Genomic DNA, 16,977 nt, shown 5'->3' with positions numbered 1-16,977 from the left:
ATCACAAGTGGTTTTTTTTAATGTTTTATTTTGAATTTTTATTACATTACCTTCAGTGGCTTCCCTTGAAGTCTGTTTTTTTTCAGCTGAGGCATGGATTTCCCAGTTCTCTTTAGTATTTTAATTGCAGCTGTAATGCTCTCTCTTGTTTTAAGCTAACATTTCACATGAGATGTCTGTGAACTTCTGTGTACAGTAGTATCAATAAACTCAGTGGTTGTCTTCCTTGAACGCGTTATCTGCAGAAAAAACTTTCAGGTCATCCCAACATTGTCCAGTTCTGCTCTGCTGCATCTATAGGAAAAGAAGAATCAGACACAGGACAGGGAGAGTTTCTTCTGCTTACAGAGCTGTGTAAAGGTAAACTTTCTTTCTTTTCCCAGCAGTGCACATTGCTTTTGGCAGCTGTTTTGCACAGGTTGCTTCACAGCTTAGAAGCTTAGAAAGCCTCTTAAAGATAGCATAGTTTAGTGGAGCTAGAGTTCAACCTCATCTTTTATAGGATAAGGATCATGTTCTTTGAGACTACAGTTCAACCTCATCTTAAATATGGGATAATCATTAAGTTCTTTGTGTTTGAGACAGTCAGAGGAAGGAAGAGGAAGAATAGTTCCTTAGAGCACTGTTTCCTTTGGCACTGCAGTCAGTGTGGATTTGCCCTTTGCAGAATATCCACCTAATGCTACAACTCAAGACTGTAAATCTTCCTAAAAGAGAAAGTGTTTGTCTGTTCATGCCAAGCTTTCAGAATTTGTGGTCTTCTCTGTATGCTTATATGAATTTCTCTGATTTCCTGCAGGACAGCTGGTAGAATTCTTAAAGAAAGTTGAATCCAGAGGACCTATCTCCTGTGACACAGTTTTGAAGATCTTTTATCAGACCTGCAGAGCAGTGCAGCATATGCATAAACAGAAGCCTCCTATTATCCACAGAGATTTAAAGGTGTGTTACAATGTTTAAATAAAGAGTGAATTTTTAAACAGCAAAGGAACCTGTGGGGCTGAATCAGTGTTAAGACTGTTGATCAAATACAGTGGATGCTCTTGAGTGTAGTGCTTACATGTATCGCCTTGCCAAGGCTGCTGGATGTCAGTGAAGGTCATCACTGAAATACTTATCTCTTCAAACAACATCTTTTCCTTGTGCTAGTGGTTAGTACTACTTGTACTCTATGTGAACAAGCTGACAGAAAAGCAGTATATCATGGTTTGCTGATTAAATTAGTCTTTAAGTAGTTTGCTTTTGATAAAATAACCAATTACGACTTGTGAGTTGCAGTTTTGGGGTGAGCAGGTTTTCTACATAGAAGAGAAAGCTTTGAATGAGAAGACAAGGTGATGTTTGATTCTCTGTAAAAGATTACATAGCCTTTGAGTGTGTAGTAAGCTGTTAGTTTTAGAACTAACAACTTGTATTGCATTTTAGGGCTTGTTTTTAACTTGAATTTTAAAATTTGATAGGCATAATTAATGATAGATTTTTTGTTTCTTAATTTTTCATTCTGTTAGCCTTTACCAAGAGGCTATAGGGTTATGCTGTACAAAGTGTTATCCCCTTAGAAACTTTGGTGATTTGAAAGGACTTAATCTGTGTTTGAATTTTGTATTTTGAAAGCAGGGGTTCACCTTTACATGTACGCTATACCTTCGCTGAAGGAGCCCTAATCATCAGTGATTTTCTGCTGTACTACAAATACATTTGAACCTAGCAGAAAGAGGTGGTCTCTATAAACATAAACAAAATAAGAGAAAGAAGATTCTTATTCCTGAAACAGTGTCTGAATTTCACGCATATGTCTGTTTTCTGCTTGATGTGATCCTAGCTGAATATAAAAAAAGGAAAATTTGTTCCACCTTAAGTAAGCATGTACTTGATTACTTCAGGGAAAGGAAAATTAAACCACTTTTTGAAAGTAAATGTGTGCTAAGTGTTTTCAACACTGTTGTTGAAAGCTTTAATGTTAGGCAGTAGTATAGCGCCTTAATATAAAAAGTAGTTTTGATGATGGAGCACTTTTTTTGTTTTGTTTTGTTCTCCTCAGTACCATTGAGCAGGCTTCTAGGTCATGTCAAAGAAATTTTAACCAAGCTGGGATAGACCTTTCTTGGTGTTACTTTCTAGAATAAAATCTTTTATTCTTCATGGAAATTTCTATGCACCAGCCCCTAGAAAAACTTGTAGAAAAGGTGCATCTCTTCTCTGAAAAGGGGGTAAAAACTGTTTACAAATAAATGTACAATTTCTTACATAGCCAGCTCCACTGAAGTTGAGCTAATGCTGTAATTCAAGGTCTGTTTTTTCTTGTCAAGTAGTGTATGTTCCCAGCAGGGATAAAATATGGAAAAAGGCAGGAATTTGGTTTCATGTTGGTTTCATGTTACAGGGGCTGCAAAGCAAGATTAAATGATAGTTGTGCTGCAACAGGCAGAGACCTTACTACAATTTGGAGCCAAATAGGGTTCATTTAACTGTGCTGCCCTTTCCAGAGGGCTGAACTTAGGTCAGCAGCATAAAAACCTATAGGTCAAAATTTTGAGCCTACCTCAAATGAGACCTGAGATGCTAGTGTAGCATTTGGGGAAGGGTGTGGTAGGGTGGAGTCCTAACAGGTTTTTCTCAATTATTTTGACTAAAAAAATAAGGATTCATGAAATTCTACAGTGCAGCTTAAAAACAAGTTCAACTTCTTAGTGGTGGCTGTTTCTATCCTCCTGTGGTTTCCTTCTCTTGCTTGTCAGTGTAGTGCATTCTTTGCTCCTGAACCCCTTTAGACAAAGATTGCACTTATGTGTGTGTACAGGACTGTAAGAATCCAGCTAGTTTCCGAGTTGTAGAAATTCCAAGCTAGATAGAGGGCGATTTGTAAAATATCAGTGCTGCTCTGGTATTTCAGTTGTCTGAATTTGATCTTTTCGGGGTTTGCCATGCAGTGCACAGCTAGTCTGCATAACATAGGTCATAGAGCCTGTTAAAATCTGAACAATCAGCTGGAATGCTTTATGTTATTAGCAACCTTTACCAGAGCACAAAAACCAGAACATGTGTGCACAGAAGCTTGATCTCTGGTCTTACTGTGACTATTTTTAGTGTATAAATTTAATGTGATGTTGAATGCCCACTGTTCTTATTGTACATGGAGATAAGCAAAGGTCATCCAACAGAGAAGGGAATTCAGATTGCTCGTTGAGATTGATACTCTTATCACATCATTAACAGAGCTTATGTCTTCCTGCGGGGTAGTCAAAATTTATTTTATCGCAGAAGAAGTTGGAAGGGGCTTGTGTAAGGGAGGCTAGTAAGATGTTCTGAAAACTAAGGTTTTACAGAAGGAAGTCCAGAGATGTGGTTTCAAAGGGAAAGGGAAGACAAACCTAGTTATCTGCAGTGTAGTGTTGTAATGTTACTAATATGCCTCTTAACTTTTACACCTTTTCCTGGCTTCATACAGAGAAACAAATTTTCTTTTTTAGCCCTTTTGTGGTTATGACCTCACAATACTCCTGCCCAATACCAACTTTTACCTTCCCCTTAAGTTTCTTCCCCATTTTGCTTAGCAATCCAGGAAGGTAAGACTTTATGAAGTAGAAAAAGGGAGGGATGACGATGAACTATTTGGGCAGCACATGGTCCTCAAATAGCTGGTTTCTGTCTCTGCACAGTGTCATGGCTGCCTCTTTCTGGGTGTCCCCCAGCAGCCTGCTTCTCTAGTAGTGCCTTCCTGTTTTGTGTCTACAGCAGTCCTAACCTCCACTCCACTGCAATTAAGCTAACAGTGTTCAGTTTTAAGCATGAAAAGATTTGGATTCCAAGATACTGCTTTTGCAAGTGTTCCTCTGAAAAACTGGCCTCTTCTTAGGCACTAATGAGATTATTTTTCTTCCTGGAGTTTATTTCATGCTCTCTTGAATGTTTCCTGCTCATAGTGGTTTTGGTGCTTCCTTTTAAAAATTGGCTGTATTGCTACCATATACATCTACAGTACTGTCTCCAATCTTTGTGCTCCTGTAAACAACATTCTGGGCTAAAGTGAGTATTTTTTTATATATATGCACAAGTGTGTTGATGTTTAAAAGCATGTGTGTTAGTGTACAGAAAAGACATCTTTAATTTATTATTCTACCTCTTTTTGAAGGTGGAAAACTTGCTTATTAGTAACCAAGGGACGATTAAACTTTGTGACTTTGGTAGTGCTACAACTATAGCTTACTACCCTGACTACAACTGGTCTGCACAAAAGAGAGCACTGGTTGAAGAAGAGGTGAGACTATTTTAATGTGATTAATCTTTATATTAAAAGTGGATTTGTTTAACTGTTACTATTAATCTAATATTGATTCAGGGGTCTTCTAAGACAACTGAAGATTGTTTCAGTTGTAGTGTTTGTAAAGCTTTGTTTTTGTATTTGTGTTGCCAGAGTTCAAACACTGTTTTGTAGCTGCATATACAAACACTGCTTCAACTTGGAGTGGAGTCCATTCTGCAATCTGGTGTGAAAATAGAAGCGATTACTAGAGCTTCTTCTAACTGTGCTCTTAACAGGAAGTTAAAAATTGGTTATGCCAAAGTGATTCCCACCTTCTCATCAGTTTTTCTCAGTTGAATGATATATAAAGAAGTGACAAGTCTGCTCAGCAGAATTTGAATAGGCAGTATTGCAGTCCCGCTAGGACTACAGTGATGGTGTCGAGCACGCAGTGTGTTTTTGCAAAGTGCATTTATTCTTAGTTTAGACTTGAGAGTAATGCTGGTAAATCTAATGTAATACATCAGCTGGACTCAGACCTTTAAGTACGGAGAAATACAGTGACACTTAAAATTTGGGTCTTCAACTTCTGATATCACGAGTCTCTCTAAACTCCCCCTGTTTTGGAGTCCAGCATCCTTGGAGAGCAATCATTTGGTTTCTGGAGAAGAAAAGATGATGTACCACTGTCTTGTGTAGTCTATGCAAAAAGATAGTAGAAAAGGTTTCTTCAGGGATCCTTGTGAACATAGCTTAACTGTCTGGATATGTCTGCACTGTCATTAAGTGTGATGAAATGAAGAATACACACTGGAGCATGAATTAACTTTTTGGTTTATTGTTGATTTTCTGTATTTGTGTCCATATCCCTTTTTGCCTCTTGTAGAACAGTCGTTTTACTTTACATGCTTTGCAGTTTGGAAGGACTCTTGAATATCACAATGTTATTTGAGTACTGCTGTCTTTATCTGGCCTTATATCAAAGCTGTTGTGACTATTGCAGGATTCAATTGATGGCTTCTGCCTTGACAAGTATTTCTGAAATTTATTTTCAAAGTGAGAATGCTATCCATTCTACATGGAGAGCTGTTTCTTTGGTTGAATGATGTTAGAGCTTATTATTCAAGTTTCTCTTTCAAGAAATTCTGTCTTCTGCAGATCACAAGGAATACAACGCCAATGTACAGGACACCAGAAATGATAGACTTGTATTCAAATTTTCCAATTGGTGAAAAACAGGACATTTGGGTAAGAAATCTTTCTCTTGCTGACTCATAGCTGCTTATGTCATAGTGAAACTGATTCTGCAGTCTTCATGTTAATTTGTTGATTAAATAAATAAAGGCACCAAAATAAACATAGGATAGACTGTCTTATGTCAAAGTAAAAACTGTGTATCTAAATATTAGAAGAATGAGATTAGTATTTGACATTTTCTCCCAGATCCAGCTTGACTTCCACTGTGAGAGACAATGCTGAACTTTGACATTCACTAGAACTGTTGCCTAGTTGGAGCTTGCCACCATAGAGCCAGAATACTTACAGTCCTTAGATTCAAATTCTTGCCTTTCATGCTCTGCCATGCATGTAATCCTGGGACAGCCTATTGCTGAGTTCAAAATGGTTATATATAGGTATTGCATTTAGATAAAATACTGACAAATAGCAAGGATGAGAATGATGCAGAAATTATTCATGCTTTGTATAGAAAGGATGATAAACTGTTAACATTCACTAGAAAAACCTGTAGCCAGAATTAAAGGTAAGTATTAAATCCTTAGTTGTACCTTTTTTCAGTTGTGTAATAGTGTAATAGTATTGAGGTACTGCCCAGTGACTTTGTGCTTAGGGACTTAGTTTATTGGATCTTTTTTGCAGAGGCAGGTGTCAAGCTGTTCAGCTGTTATCTGTATTGGCAGTGTATCAAAAGACAAATTGAGAAAATGTAATACCGGCACTTTAGAAGTTTTTATTTGGAATCTCAGAACTTCATTCAGCAGGTCAAAAAGTTATTACTAGGTTTTTTTGGTCACTTTATCATGCTGCTTTTTTACCTGCTGGCATGTGAGCACTCAGACTGACCCAGGTAGCTTCTGTAGAAGGGACTGTGCAGCTCTGGGGCAACATCTTGGGGAAATGGGCTCTTCTGTTGTCCTAGTTTCAGCTGGGATAGAGTTAATTGTCTTCCTAGTAGCTGGTACAGTGCTATGTTTTGAGTTCTGTATGCAAAGAATGTTGATAACATTGATGTTTTCAGTTGTTGCTAAGTCGCGTTTAGACTAAAGTCAAGGATTTTTCAGCTTCTCATGCCCAGCCAGCGAGAAAGCTGGAGGGGCACAAGAAGCTGGCACAGGACACAGCCAGGGCAGCTGACCCAAAGTGGCCAACGGGGTATTCCATACCATGGGACATCACATCTAGTATAGGAACTGGGAAGGGGGGGTGGGGAATCGCTGCTCGGGGACTAACTGGGTGTCGATCAGCGGGTGGTGAGCAATTGCCCTGTGCATCATTTGTACATTCCAATCCTTTTATTATTACTGCTGTCATTTTATTAGTGTTATCATTATCATTATTAGTTTCTTCTTTTCTGTTCTATTAAACCATTCTTATCTTCAACCCACAAGTTTAACTTCTTTTCCTGATTTTCTCCCCCATCCCACTGGGTGGGGGGGGACTGAGTGAGCAGCTGCGTGGTGCTTAGTTGCTGGCTGGGGTTAAACCACGACACTGTTAAGTGTATCGATGCTGAGGCTATGTGGATGGTATTGGCTTTGCGGAATTGCCTTGCTGCAACTGGAATTGCCTTTTAGCCAAAATGAATCACAATCTGTGTTTAAAATATTCAAAATGTACCACTGTTATAATCCTAAGTTACAGATAAAGCAGAGGGAATGAAAACCATTTTCTAGCAATTAAAGCAAAGATCAAATCTAAGTGATCTCTTCACTTCCTGTGCGTTCAGCTGCTTGCCTTTGTGCTTTTCTCCGCCGTGTGGCTGTGGATACTGTCTTCTGATGTGCGTGGTGTCTTGGACTGCACAAAGAGTAGTTTCATTCCTCCAACTAAATTATGATCTGCCTTACTTCTTTGTAAACAGGCATTTCTGTGGCAGAGGAGGTGGTATTTCCTGTACTCCCCTGCTGGATTAATTAATGTGGACTATATGGTCCTTCAGTGTATACATTACGGAGAGCTTACTATCAACTGACAAAAATGTACTTGCTATACAATAATACAGAATTAATATATGCAGGTTTATTTCTGGCCCTGGATTGAGAGACTGAGTAAGTGTTTTGGAGTAACTAAATCTCAAACCTTTGAGACTTTAATAACATTCAAATCTTTGAAACTGTTCGTGGGATGAATTGACAACCAAGGACAGTTGGGGATGGTGCACGCAGAGGACTGGAGGCAGTGAGCACGTTTCTTAGCTGATGTCTTCACTGTCTTGTTTTATTTGTGGGGGCTATAAAAGCCTGTACACTTAAGCAACTAAGGTGGGGTTCAGAAGAAACTTTGAGGAGGAATTTTCCAGTCTGAGCAAACATTTTCTTGGAGGTATTGGATGTTTTATTATCAAACTTTTATAGGCCAGGTGGAAGAACATGGTACTGTTACAATAGTATAACTGTGCCAGTATATTTCATATGTTAATTTATATGAAAATACATATACCAACTTATGTAACAGATGAAATTATCCTAACTATCCATAACACCTGGACTATTCAGAGATTAGAATTTAAAACTGATTTCTGGCTTTGGTGGTGTTCCCTTGTCAGGTTGCACAGGTCTTAAGTTTGGGCACACCAAGGAACTTGAAAGTTCCCAGGATGTGGTAGTCCCGATTTTGTCATTTATGAGGCTTGAATGAACCTGTCTGAAAATGATCTTAAACTTTATTTGTTTTAAGAGTTTAATAGCCTTCTGATTGTAGGAAATAAAGGGACTGTAATTTCAGCTTATTTTCTTCCAGTCTCTATCAAAACAAGTGTTTTAGGGATGATGTGTCCTCCTAGTGTCATTTAAACAAATTGAGTAACACTTAAGTGCTTACCTAGCCAGTGCATTGCATAACAGAATGTATCTGTTGGAAATACAAAAGACCAAATTCTGTCCCCACAAATAAAATGAGTCTTCTTGAAGCACAGGATGAAGATGAAATAAAACTTCTGAGCCTTTTTATAAGAAAAATCCTGTTCTTGAACGTGTTCAGTGTTGCAGGACTACTTATTTTTGTATACTGTGAAATTCATAAAATGGATTTATTGTAATGATTTTTAAAAAGATAGGAATAGGAGAATCCCTGAACCTGAAAACTTCCATGAAAGGGAAGAACCCCACAAACCTATTTAGAAACATACTTAGCAGCAGTATTGCTACTTGGAGCTCTGTAATTGACATGCCAAGCAAATGAATGTTTTACTAAATGTTCTGTCCTCAGAGAAACATCATGACTAATGATTTCTAAAGGAGTGTGAAGCTTATCTCTCAAGCACTGGGAATATATATAGAGTTGCATGAGTCAGCAGTTGATGATAGCAACCTGAGATTTGCAAGCAGTATTAGGAAGCTTAATCAATTTCATAGTCTAAAATTCTGCTTTAAATACATTGCCTGAATTAAAGACAGCATAAACAAGAAGAACCAGCCAATGTGTTCATGAATCAGAAAATTTGTATTTATAAACTTTTTTCCATTCTGTGATAAGCTTCACACAAAGATGGTGGGTGCTGCAGAGTTCTGTTTGTTTGTGGCTATGGGGACCTTCCAGCTTCCTGCAGGACCGTGATGCTATCTATCACAGGGTATGAGATAAGGTGTAGAGGTACAGGATAAGGTGTTTCTTTATCCTTGGGTCAATGTTCTTGTGTCATGGTTTCAGCCCAGCCGGTAACAAAGGACCACGCAGCCGCTCGCTCACTCCTCCCGCCCCCTCCGGCGGGATAGGGGGGAGACGGAGGAGAGAAAAGAAAAAAAAAAAACCCTGGAACCTCGAGGGTTGGGATAAGGGCAGTTTACTGGGACAACGCAAAAAAAGTTACAACAACAACGACGGTACTAATGAAAGAGTATACAGAAAAGAGTGATGCACAGTGCAACTGCTCACCACCCGGGACCCGACGCTCCATCACTTCCCCCGTCACTTCCCCCACCGAAAGTCGAGAGCAGGAGCCCCCTCCCCCCGGCCCACTCCCCATGTATATACTGAGCATGATGTCACATGGTATGGAATAGCTCCTTGGCTAGTTCAGGTCAGCTGCCCCGGCTATGCCCCCCCACCTCCCAGGTTCCTGTAAAAATTAACTCTATCCCAGCTGAACCCAGGACATTATCCACCCCTTATTCTATACCATTTACATCATGCCCAGATTTTACATTTTCCAATCAACCACTACCACTTTCCTTGTCTTATATATAGATATATATGTATATGGACCAGTTTGTTATAGACGCTTGTGACAAATTGGAGGAGCCAATTTGTATTAAATAAAAGATCGAATTTATTAGCAAGCGATAAAAGAGCAAAACAGCGCTGGGCGGCCGGGGAGACAGTGCTCCGCCACAAGCTCGCACCCAAACAGGGGAAGAGCCTCTTTATTTATACAGTCTTTTTAGTCCCTGATACCTGAAGGCTGGCTGGTATCTTCGGTATCTTGTGCCATCAGGTGTTAAGTGGTCGTAATTTGCCTTCTGGTGGTTGTTGGGATGAAGGCCGAAGTCTTCCTCAGCTGTTCTTTAGGTGACTCAAGTCCCATTCATGCTCTGTAAACGTTTCTCTACATATGCTAATCATCGGTACTCATGGTCTTAGATAAGTGAAGAATATCCCTACCTCCACATGGGATTTCATGAACAAAGTTAACCCGTTCATTACAATCCCCCCTTTTCTATTTTATCCTGATTTTGTTCGTTAAATCGATCTAATACTTCTTTTGTCCGCCCGAGGATAGGATTAATTCCTTCATCCTCTATTTGTTCATATTGTTTTCGTAACAGCATTAAGTGTGCAGCTTCTAAGCGCCCTTTAACAATAGCGATCAACTTATTAAAAATGCATGGCCCAAAAGTCAAAAATAAGATCAACAAGATAAGGGGTCCTGTAATAGTTGACAATAGGGTGGTTAACCAGGGTGAATAATTAAACATAGACTCATACTAGCTCTGTTGTGCTTCCCTGTCTTTCTTCCGTTTTTCTAACCCCTCCCGTAGCTTGGCCATTGTATCTCTAACTACTCCAGTATGGTCAACATATACACAACACTCTTCCCGTAGGGCTGCACATAACCCCCCCTGCTGCATGAACATTAGGTCTAAGCCCCGTCTGTTTTGTAATACTACTTCTGATAAAGACCTAACAGACTGTTCTAGGGCTGTCATGGCTTTTTCTATCCTAGCCAAATCCTCGTCGACCGCTATTCTTAAGGATTGAAATTTTTGATTTTGTTGTACGAGGGAGGTTATTCCTGTACCAGCTCCAGCGGCTCCGACTGCTATGAGGGTTGTTACCGTGAGGGCTGTCAAGGGCTCACTTTTTTGTATGTGATGGGCCTGAGTAGTTTGATAGTCATAAACAAAATCTTCGGGATGGTAAATAAGCTTAGGTATTACAGTTACTTGTATACAATATTTAGTTATCCAATTAAAAACCTTTAGGGATATACAAGGTATAAGCCCAGTTTGGGAACAAATCCACTTAGTATTATCTGTAGGAATTAACCACTCAGCTGTTATTTCTCTTGATTTGTGAATTGTGTTACACAGGTGTCGTTTGTCTTTTGGGACATTCCCTATACATCTTCCTTTTCTTGATACTTGGGACTTTGTTATCCCTTGTTTACGTCCAGATTCCTTATTCCATAAGCACTGAGCTGGGTTTGTTCCGTTGGACTTTTTAAATCTACTGTCTACCCCAATAGCTTCATAAAAGGGTGGTCGAATGTCGTAACACAACCAACAATGCTTAGTTATATTAGGGTGGGTGGCATTCAGTACCTGATAACTGGCTTGGAGCATATCCCACAATGGATTGATTCTTGTTGATACGCCTGAGATATTGTCTTCAGTGATGTCTATATTAGGGAGGATAGTAGCAGTCTGTACAATACTGTTACTATCATCTTCCTCTGTGAGGACTGAATTTGGTCCTACACCAGCTCTTTCCTTATCGTAATTATTCCCCCTTAATCTGCGCCTGGTTTTCAAAGTCTGACTCCCCATGTTCCCTCGGTTAACCAAGCAGGATCTTTCAGGTTGGTTGCATTAATATAAATATATGGGCAATTTCCACTCTATAGTCCTGTTTGGCTTCCATCCCAACCATGCGAAGCAGGTGTACATCCATGAGGCCCCCACCTTACAGATAGGAATTTATCTGTACCTCACCTAGGAATCCAATCAGAAGCTATAGTTTTGCAACCCCAATAAGCACAATAGTAAGAGTCGGGATGGTTGCAATACTCCTTTCCAGGGTTAGAACTGGGACAAAACTAAAAGCCTAAGTTATGTAGACATGGATTCCTGGGTATGATCTGACATAAGGATTGATTAAAGCTTGGGACCCTGGCAGCAATTACTTGCTGTAGTATTTTTTGATCCTCCCACCTATAGAGCGTCCATTTGTAAGGTTGGTGGGGGTTCCCTTTGCCTTGGGTTGTCTCTATTAGCATTAGTAACAGTCCTATCATTCAAGTGCTTAATCTCAAGTTTGAGAAAAGTGGTGTCCCTTTACCCTTGCGACAGGTATTCCGAAGGTGCTGATAATCATTTTGATTTTTGTCTTCATCCCTGGTGAGAGATGGGAGACTTTGGGGAAGCTCTGAGGATGTTTTATTTGGGAGTAATAAGTCAAGAGGCTCCGTGAGCCTTCTCTGGAGGTAGTTCATCAACCTTAATCCCCACAGCAGTACGTCTCTGCCCTCTTCTCTGCCTACTCTGTTGCTTAGAGCAGCGAGGTATACTATCTTCTCAGCAGCAGTCGTATTCTTCAGGGGAACCTCCTTTATATTTACTTTGTTTTGACTTATATGCGTCCCAGTTTGTATCCTTCACTTCCCAAGCTCCCCACCCCACTCTGACCACTGTTCGTCTGCGGGATACTTGCACTATTTCAGTCTTCGTTGGGCATAACACATTTACATAAAGACAACACCTCTCAGGGTTTATGCCTTTAGCAAAAATATCCCACCATTCTTTGGAGTCTTTTATAATTTTTCCAGTTGATATTCCCATACATAATGCTTGCTCAATTAATTCCTGTTCGTAATTATAACATTTGTGGCAAATGTCACTAGGGGAATACCCATAGGAGCAATGTGTCCACCACTTTTCTCTACAAAGTTTACACCTGTAACATATAAAGATAACATATACAGTGAGGATTTTTACAAAAGACAGTATCACTCCTCCACTTTTCTTCGGAACTTGATTTTCAAGCTGTCAGGGTCTTTGGTCACCTCTCAATGAGAACTCCAAATTGGTCCTTTGATCCTGCTTGCATGAGTCTATCCTCGTTCTGTAGTTCGGACAGCAGTTTCTGTGGTAAGTAAAACAAGAAAGGGCCCCTCCCACCTAGGAGTGAGAGAGGATTTTTTCCAGGCTCTTATTAATACCATATCACCTGGCTTCACTGAATTTCAGGGGTTGTTTTTCTTTGGTGTCCCTTAACATGTACCACAGTTATTCGCTTGGGCCCTCTTATTGCTTGTCCTGACTTCCTTTTCCCTGTTATTACTCGAGATGACCCATCAGCGAATAACTTTTCTCCCTCTCTCAATTTTACTTCTTCCAGATCTAGCCTAATTTTTGTTTGTTCTTCAATGGTCTGAAGGCAATTATGTGTTAATTTTTCTTCAGGACCCCCATACAAAAATTGCGCCGGATTTTTTAAGTTCGTTGTTCCGATCTCCAATTTAGGGGAATGGATTAGGATCCCCTTATATTTTAAAAGCCTAGCATCGGTGATCCATTTTTCAGCCTTTTGTTGGAGAACTCCTCGAATATTATGGGAGAATACCCTTAATTCACTTCTAAACGTTATCTTATTTGCTTCTTCCACTATCAGGGTTACAGCAACAACTGCTTGTAAACAGGTGGGCCACCCTCTACTGACGGGGTCTAATAATTTGGAAATATACCCTACAGGTTTCTTTTTCCCTGTCCACTCCTGGGTTAAAACTCCGTATGCTGTCCCCTCCTCAGTGGCCACAAATAAATAAAAGGGTCTCCTCACATCAGGCAGACTCAAGACAGGGGCGTTAACTAGATCGGCCTTGAGACCCTCTAATCTCTCTTCATCCTCCGGGGTCCATTTAAGCAACCCATCCATAGTTAACTTTTGATACAAAAATCGTGCTTTCGCACTAAAGTTTTCAATCTACTGTCTACAATACCCAAATAGCCCCAACAATTGTCTAATCTGTTGTTTACTCCTCGGGGCTTTCAGTGATAAAATTCCATTTACTCGTTCGGGGTCTAACTTCTTAGTCCCCTTGCTTATCCAGTGTCCTAAATATTTCACCTCCTTTTCCACAAACTGTAGTTTTGGCCGTGATACCTTGAGGCCTTGAAGGCCCAAGAAATTTAACAACCGTATGCTTTCTTTTCTGACTGTTTCTTGATTTTCTCCTGCTAACAATAAGTCATCTACATACTGTATTAGTACAACTCCATCCTGCAGTTGGTATTCCCGTAGAACCCGTTCTAGGGCTTGTCCAAATAAGTTTGGGGATTCTGTAAACTCCTGGGGGAGTACAGTCCACCTTAACTGCTGTCTCCTATGAGTGTCTGGGTCTTCCCACTCGAAGGCAAAATAATCTCTACATTCCTCCTTTAGAGGGCATGACTAGAATGCATCCTTAAGATCTATTACGCTATACCATTGGTTCTCGGGTCCCAATTGACTCAGCAGGGTGTGTGGGTTTGCCACTACCGGGAACCGGTTGACAGTCCATTGATTTCCCTTAGGTCATGCACCAACCGATAGGTACCATCGGATTTTTTTTTACTGGTAAAATCGGGGTATTAAAAGGGGACATGCAGGGTTCGAGTACCCCCTTTCCCAATAGTCTTTTAATCTCAGGTTTTAGTCCCCTTCTCCCTTCATTAGATAAGGGATATTGTTTAACTCTCACTGGAATCTCTGGGTTCTTAATAACCACCTCAAATGGTTCAATCAAGCCATTCCATTGGGGTATCATCTTTTTCCTGTGAGCCGGATCCTGATTATTCCAGTTTGGCCGATTTAAGGGCCATTTTTGATCCGTCGCTGGGCCAGCCTGATGTTGCTGGTCCCACAGTCTCATCCCAGCCCCCCTAATCTTGTCCCTTTCTTCTACGGTAAATAATATGCCCAGGATAGACTGTAATTCATCCCACGTGTACAAATTCAGTCCCAAGAATTGATCCAACCCTTTGGCTACCCCCAGGGGATCATCTAACAGATTCCCCATTTCCTTCTTAAATTTTCTTACATCCCCTGTATTAAGGGGGACTGCCACATACCCCGTTCCCGGTCCCCCCTGTTCATCCTCACCAGGCACCAACATTTCCCGAAGAAGGAACAATCTTTCCTTTCTTTGTATTATTTTATTACGTGCAGACCTTCTGGGAGGGGGTGCCGGGGCTGAGGAATTAGGTTCCGAATCTGACCCTTCCTGAGCCTGGGCTATTTCCTGGCCTTGGAGTGGGTCCTGAGGAGGAGGGGCCTGAGGGGCATAGGGAGGGGGCCAAAGGGGGTCCTCATCATCTTTTCGAGGTTTATCTGGTCTGTTTTCTCTTAAGGCAAAGAGGAATGACATTTCCCAGGATTGGGAAATCCATAAGGCAGCATATTCACTTTCCTCTGGGCTGGCTGGTGGTCTCTTATTGTTTACCCATATATTTAATTGTTGACACACCCAATCCTCAGAGGACCCGAACACAGGCGAGAGTACATGAGGATTGCTGGGAGGTTTTCCACCCCAAATCTCAATACAATAACTAATCATCTTTTTCCTTAGACCTATCCTTTTTCTTTGGTGAACTGTCTCAATATCTTAACATCAGGCTTAGGGGACTGTCCGGGGGTATGTCTGGTAACTTACTTCCCTTCCCCATTCCCATGGGTCCAGAGGGCTTGCTTTTCCTCTGTCCCATCTTCCGAGGTGCCCTTATCCACACACACACACTCACTTCCCCTCGGTCGTGACTCGCTCCCTCGCGGGCTACGAGAACTGCACTACTGGAGGGTCCGCACTCGTGTGATCTCAGAGAGACCTCTCACACAATCGCACCTCGGGATAACCACCCCAACCAAACGGCTCACGCTTTATATACTCACTCGCTCCCGGGGTCTTCGTTTGGTCTTCATGCACAAAATTTAAGGGGTCCTGCAGGTTCTTTTGCTCAGTTATCGTAATTTAGAGGGGTTCGTGGGTCCAGGGTATGGCGGCGGCACCTCTTCAAGACGGGGCTATCCGGGGATAGGGCGCCTCCCCGCTTGCAAGGGTCCGCACCAAAGAACCTGGATCCGAGTCACGGCACCAAGTTTGTTATAGACGCTCGTGACAAATTGGAGGAGCCAATTTGTATTAAATAAAAGATCGAATTTATTAGCAAGCGATAAAAGAGCAAAACAGCGCTGGGTGGCCGGGGAGACAGTGCTCCGCCACAAGCTCGCACTCAAACAGGGGAAGAGCCTCTTTATTTATACAGTCTTTTTAGTCCCTGATACCTGAAGGCTGGCTGGTATCTTCGGTATCTTGTGCCATCAGGTGTTAAGTGGTCGTAATTTGCCTTCTGGTGGTTGTTGGGATGAAGGCCAAAGTTTTCCTCAGCTGTTCTTTAGGTGACTCAAGTCCCATTCATGCTCTGTAAACGTTTCTCTACATATGCTAATCATCGGTACTCATGGTCTTAGATAAGTGAAGAATATCCCTACCTCCACATGCGATTTCATGAACAAAGTTAACCCGTTCATTACAACTTTCCTTGTCTTATATATAGATATATATGTATATGGACCCCCCACCACACACACACACATACAAATAGTATTCCCTTAGTCAATGGGTTATCCCTCCAATGTGTCCATCAATTTTATTTAGTCCATGACTTTGAGGCTCCATCTGTTGTAACACTTCTTCAGGATAAGAGAGATGGTGTGATGTGTTGGGTTGTTGTATGCTGTCTCTGGAACTTCTGGCTGGTACATTTGATGCAACCCACACCCTTGGTCTGCAGGTCGAAGATGTTGATCTTGAGGAAGTTGCTGGGCGCCAGTTCAAGTTCTATCACTGTTGTTCTTGGCTCAGTTTCAAAGTCCATTCTTCAGTCATTTGGGTAATTCTTACAGTAATACCCTTGATATGGCATATAGACACTATAGATACAATGACATACATTGGCAGGTTATTTAGCAGTTAAATATCATACAGCCTAGTTCACTGGCTATTCTCTCCCAAAATCAAATCTCCCTGAGGTACACATCGAACTTCCCCATCCTTCTGCATCACCCACCAGGTATACCCAGGTCCCTGAGCAAAAACCACCCCTTGGATGGGTTTGTCTCTGCGTGAGGGAGGACTAACCCAGACTGTCTTTCCTAACATACTCCTCATGTGCACTACAGGAACTTTATCCCCTTCTACAGTATGTGGAAGTCTTGGTTGGGCGGGGCCCGCCCGATTGGTGGATCCTCTAGTATTAACTAACCAGGTGGCTTTTGTTAAATGTGTATCCCAATGTTTGAAA

The 16,977-nt window shown here is 41.1% G+C and overlaps 1 protein-coding gene across 5 annotated transcripts in view; it reads left to right on the top strand.

Moving 5' to 3' along the window:
• The window catches only part of GAK (cyclin G associated kinase), an 80,402-nt gene that overhangs the window by 10,978 nt on the left and 52,447 nt on the right, over positions 1-16,977 (top strand). For all 5 annotated transcript variants that reach the window (XM_030004733.2, XM_030004735.2, XM_041120824.1 and 2 more), the window contains 4 exons: positions 246-360; positions 800-942; positions 4,133-4,258; positions 5,402-5,491. In XM_030004733.2, coding sequence (XP_029860593.1) covers positions 246-360; positions 800-942; positions 4,133-4,258; positions 5,402-5,491 — 474 coding nt within the window. The remainder of the gene's footprint in view (positions 1-245; positions 361-799; positions 943-4,132; positions 4,259-5,401; positions 5,492-16,977) is intronic.

This window comes from Aquila chrysaetos, chromosome Z (genome assembly GCF_900496995.4).
Source record: "Aquila chrysaetos chrysaetos chromosome Z, bAquChr1.4, whole genome shotgun sequence".
Taxonomy (NCBI): domain Eukaryota; kingdom Metazoa; phylum Chordata; class Aves; order Accipitriformes; family Accipitridae; genus Aquila; species Aquila chrysaetos.
Note: the sequence above shows the minus strand (reverse complement) of the source record. Positions and strands in the feature narration are given on the sequence as shown.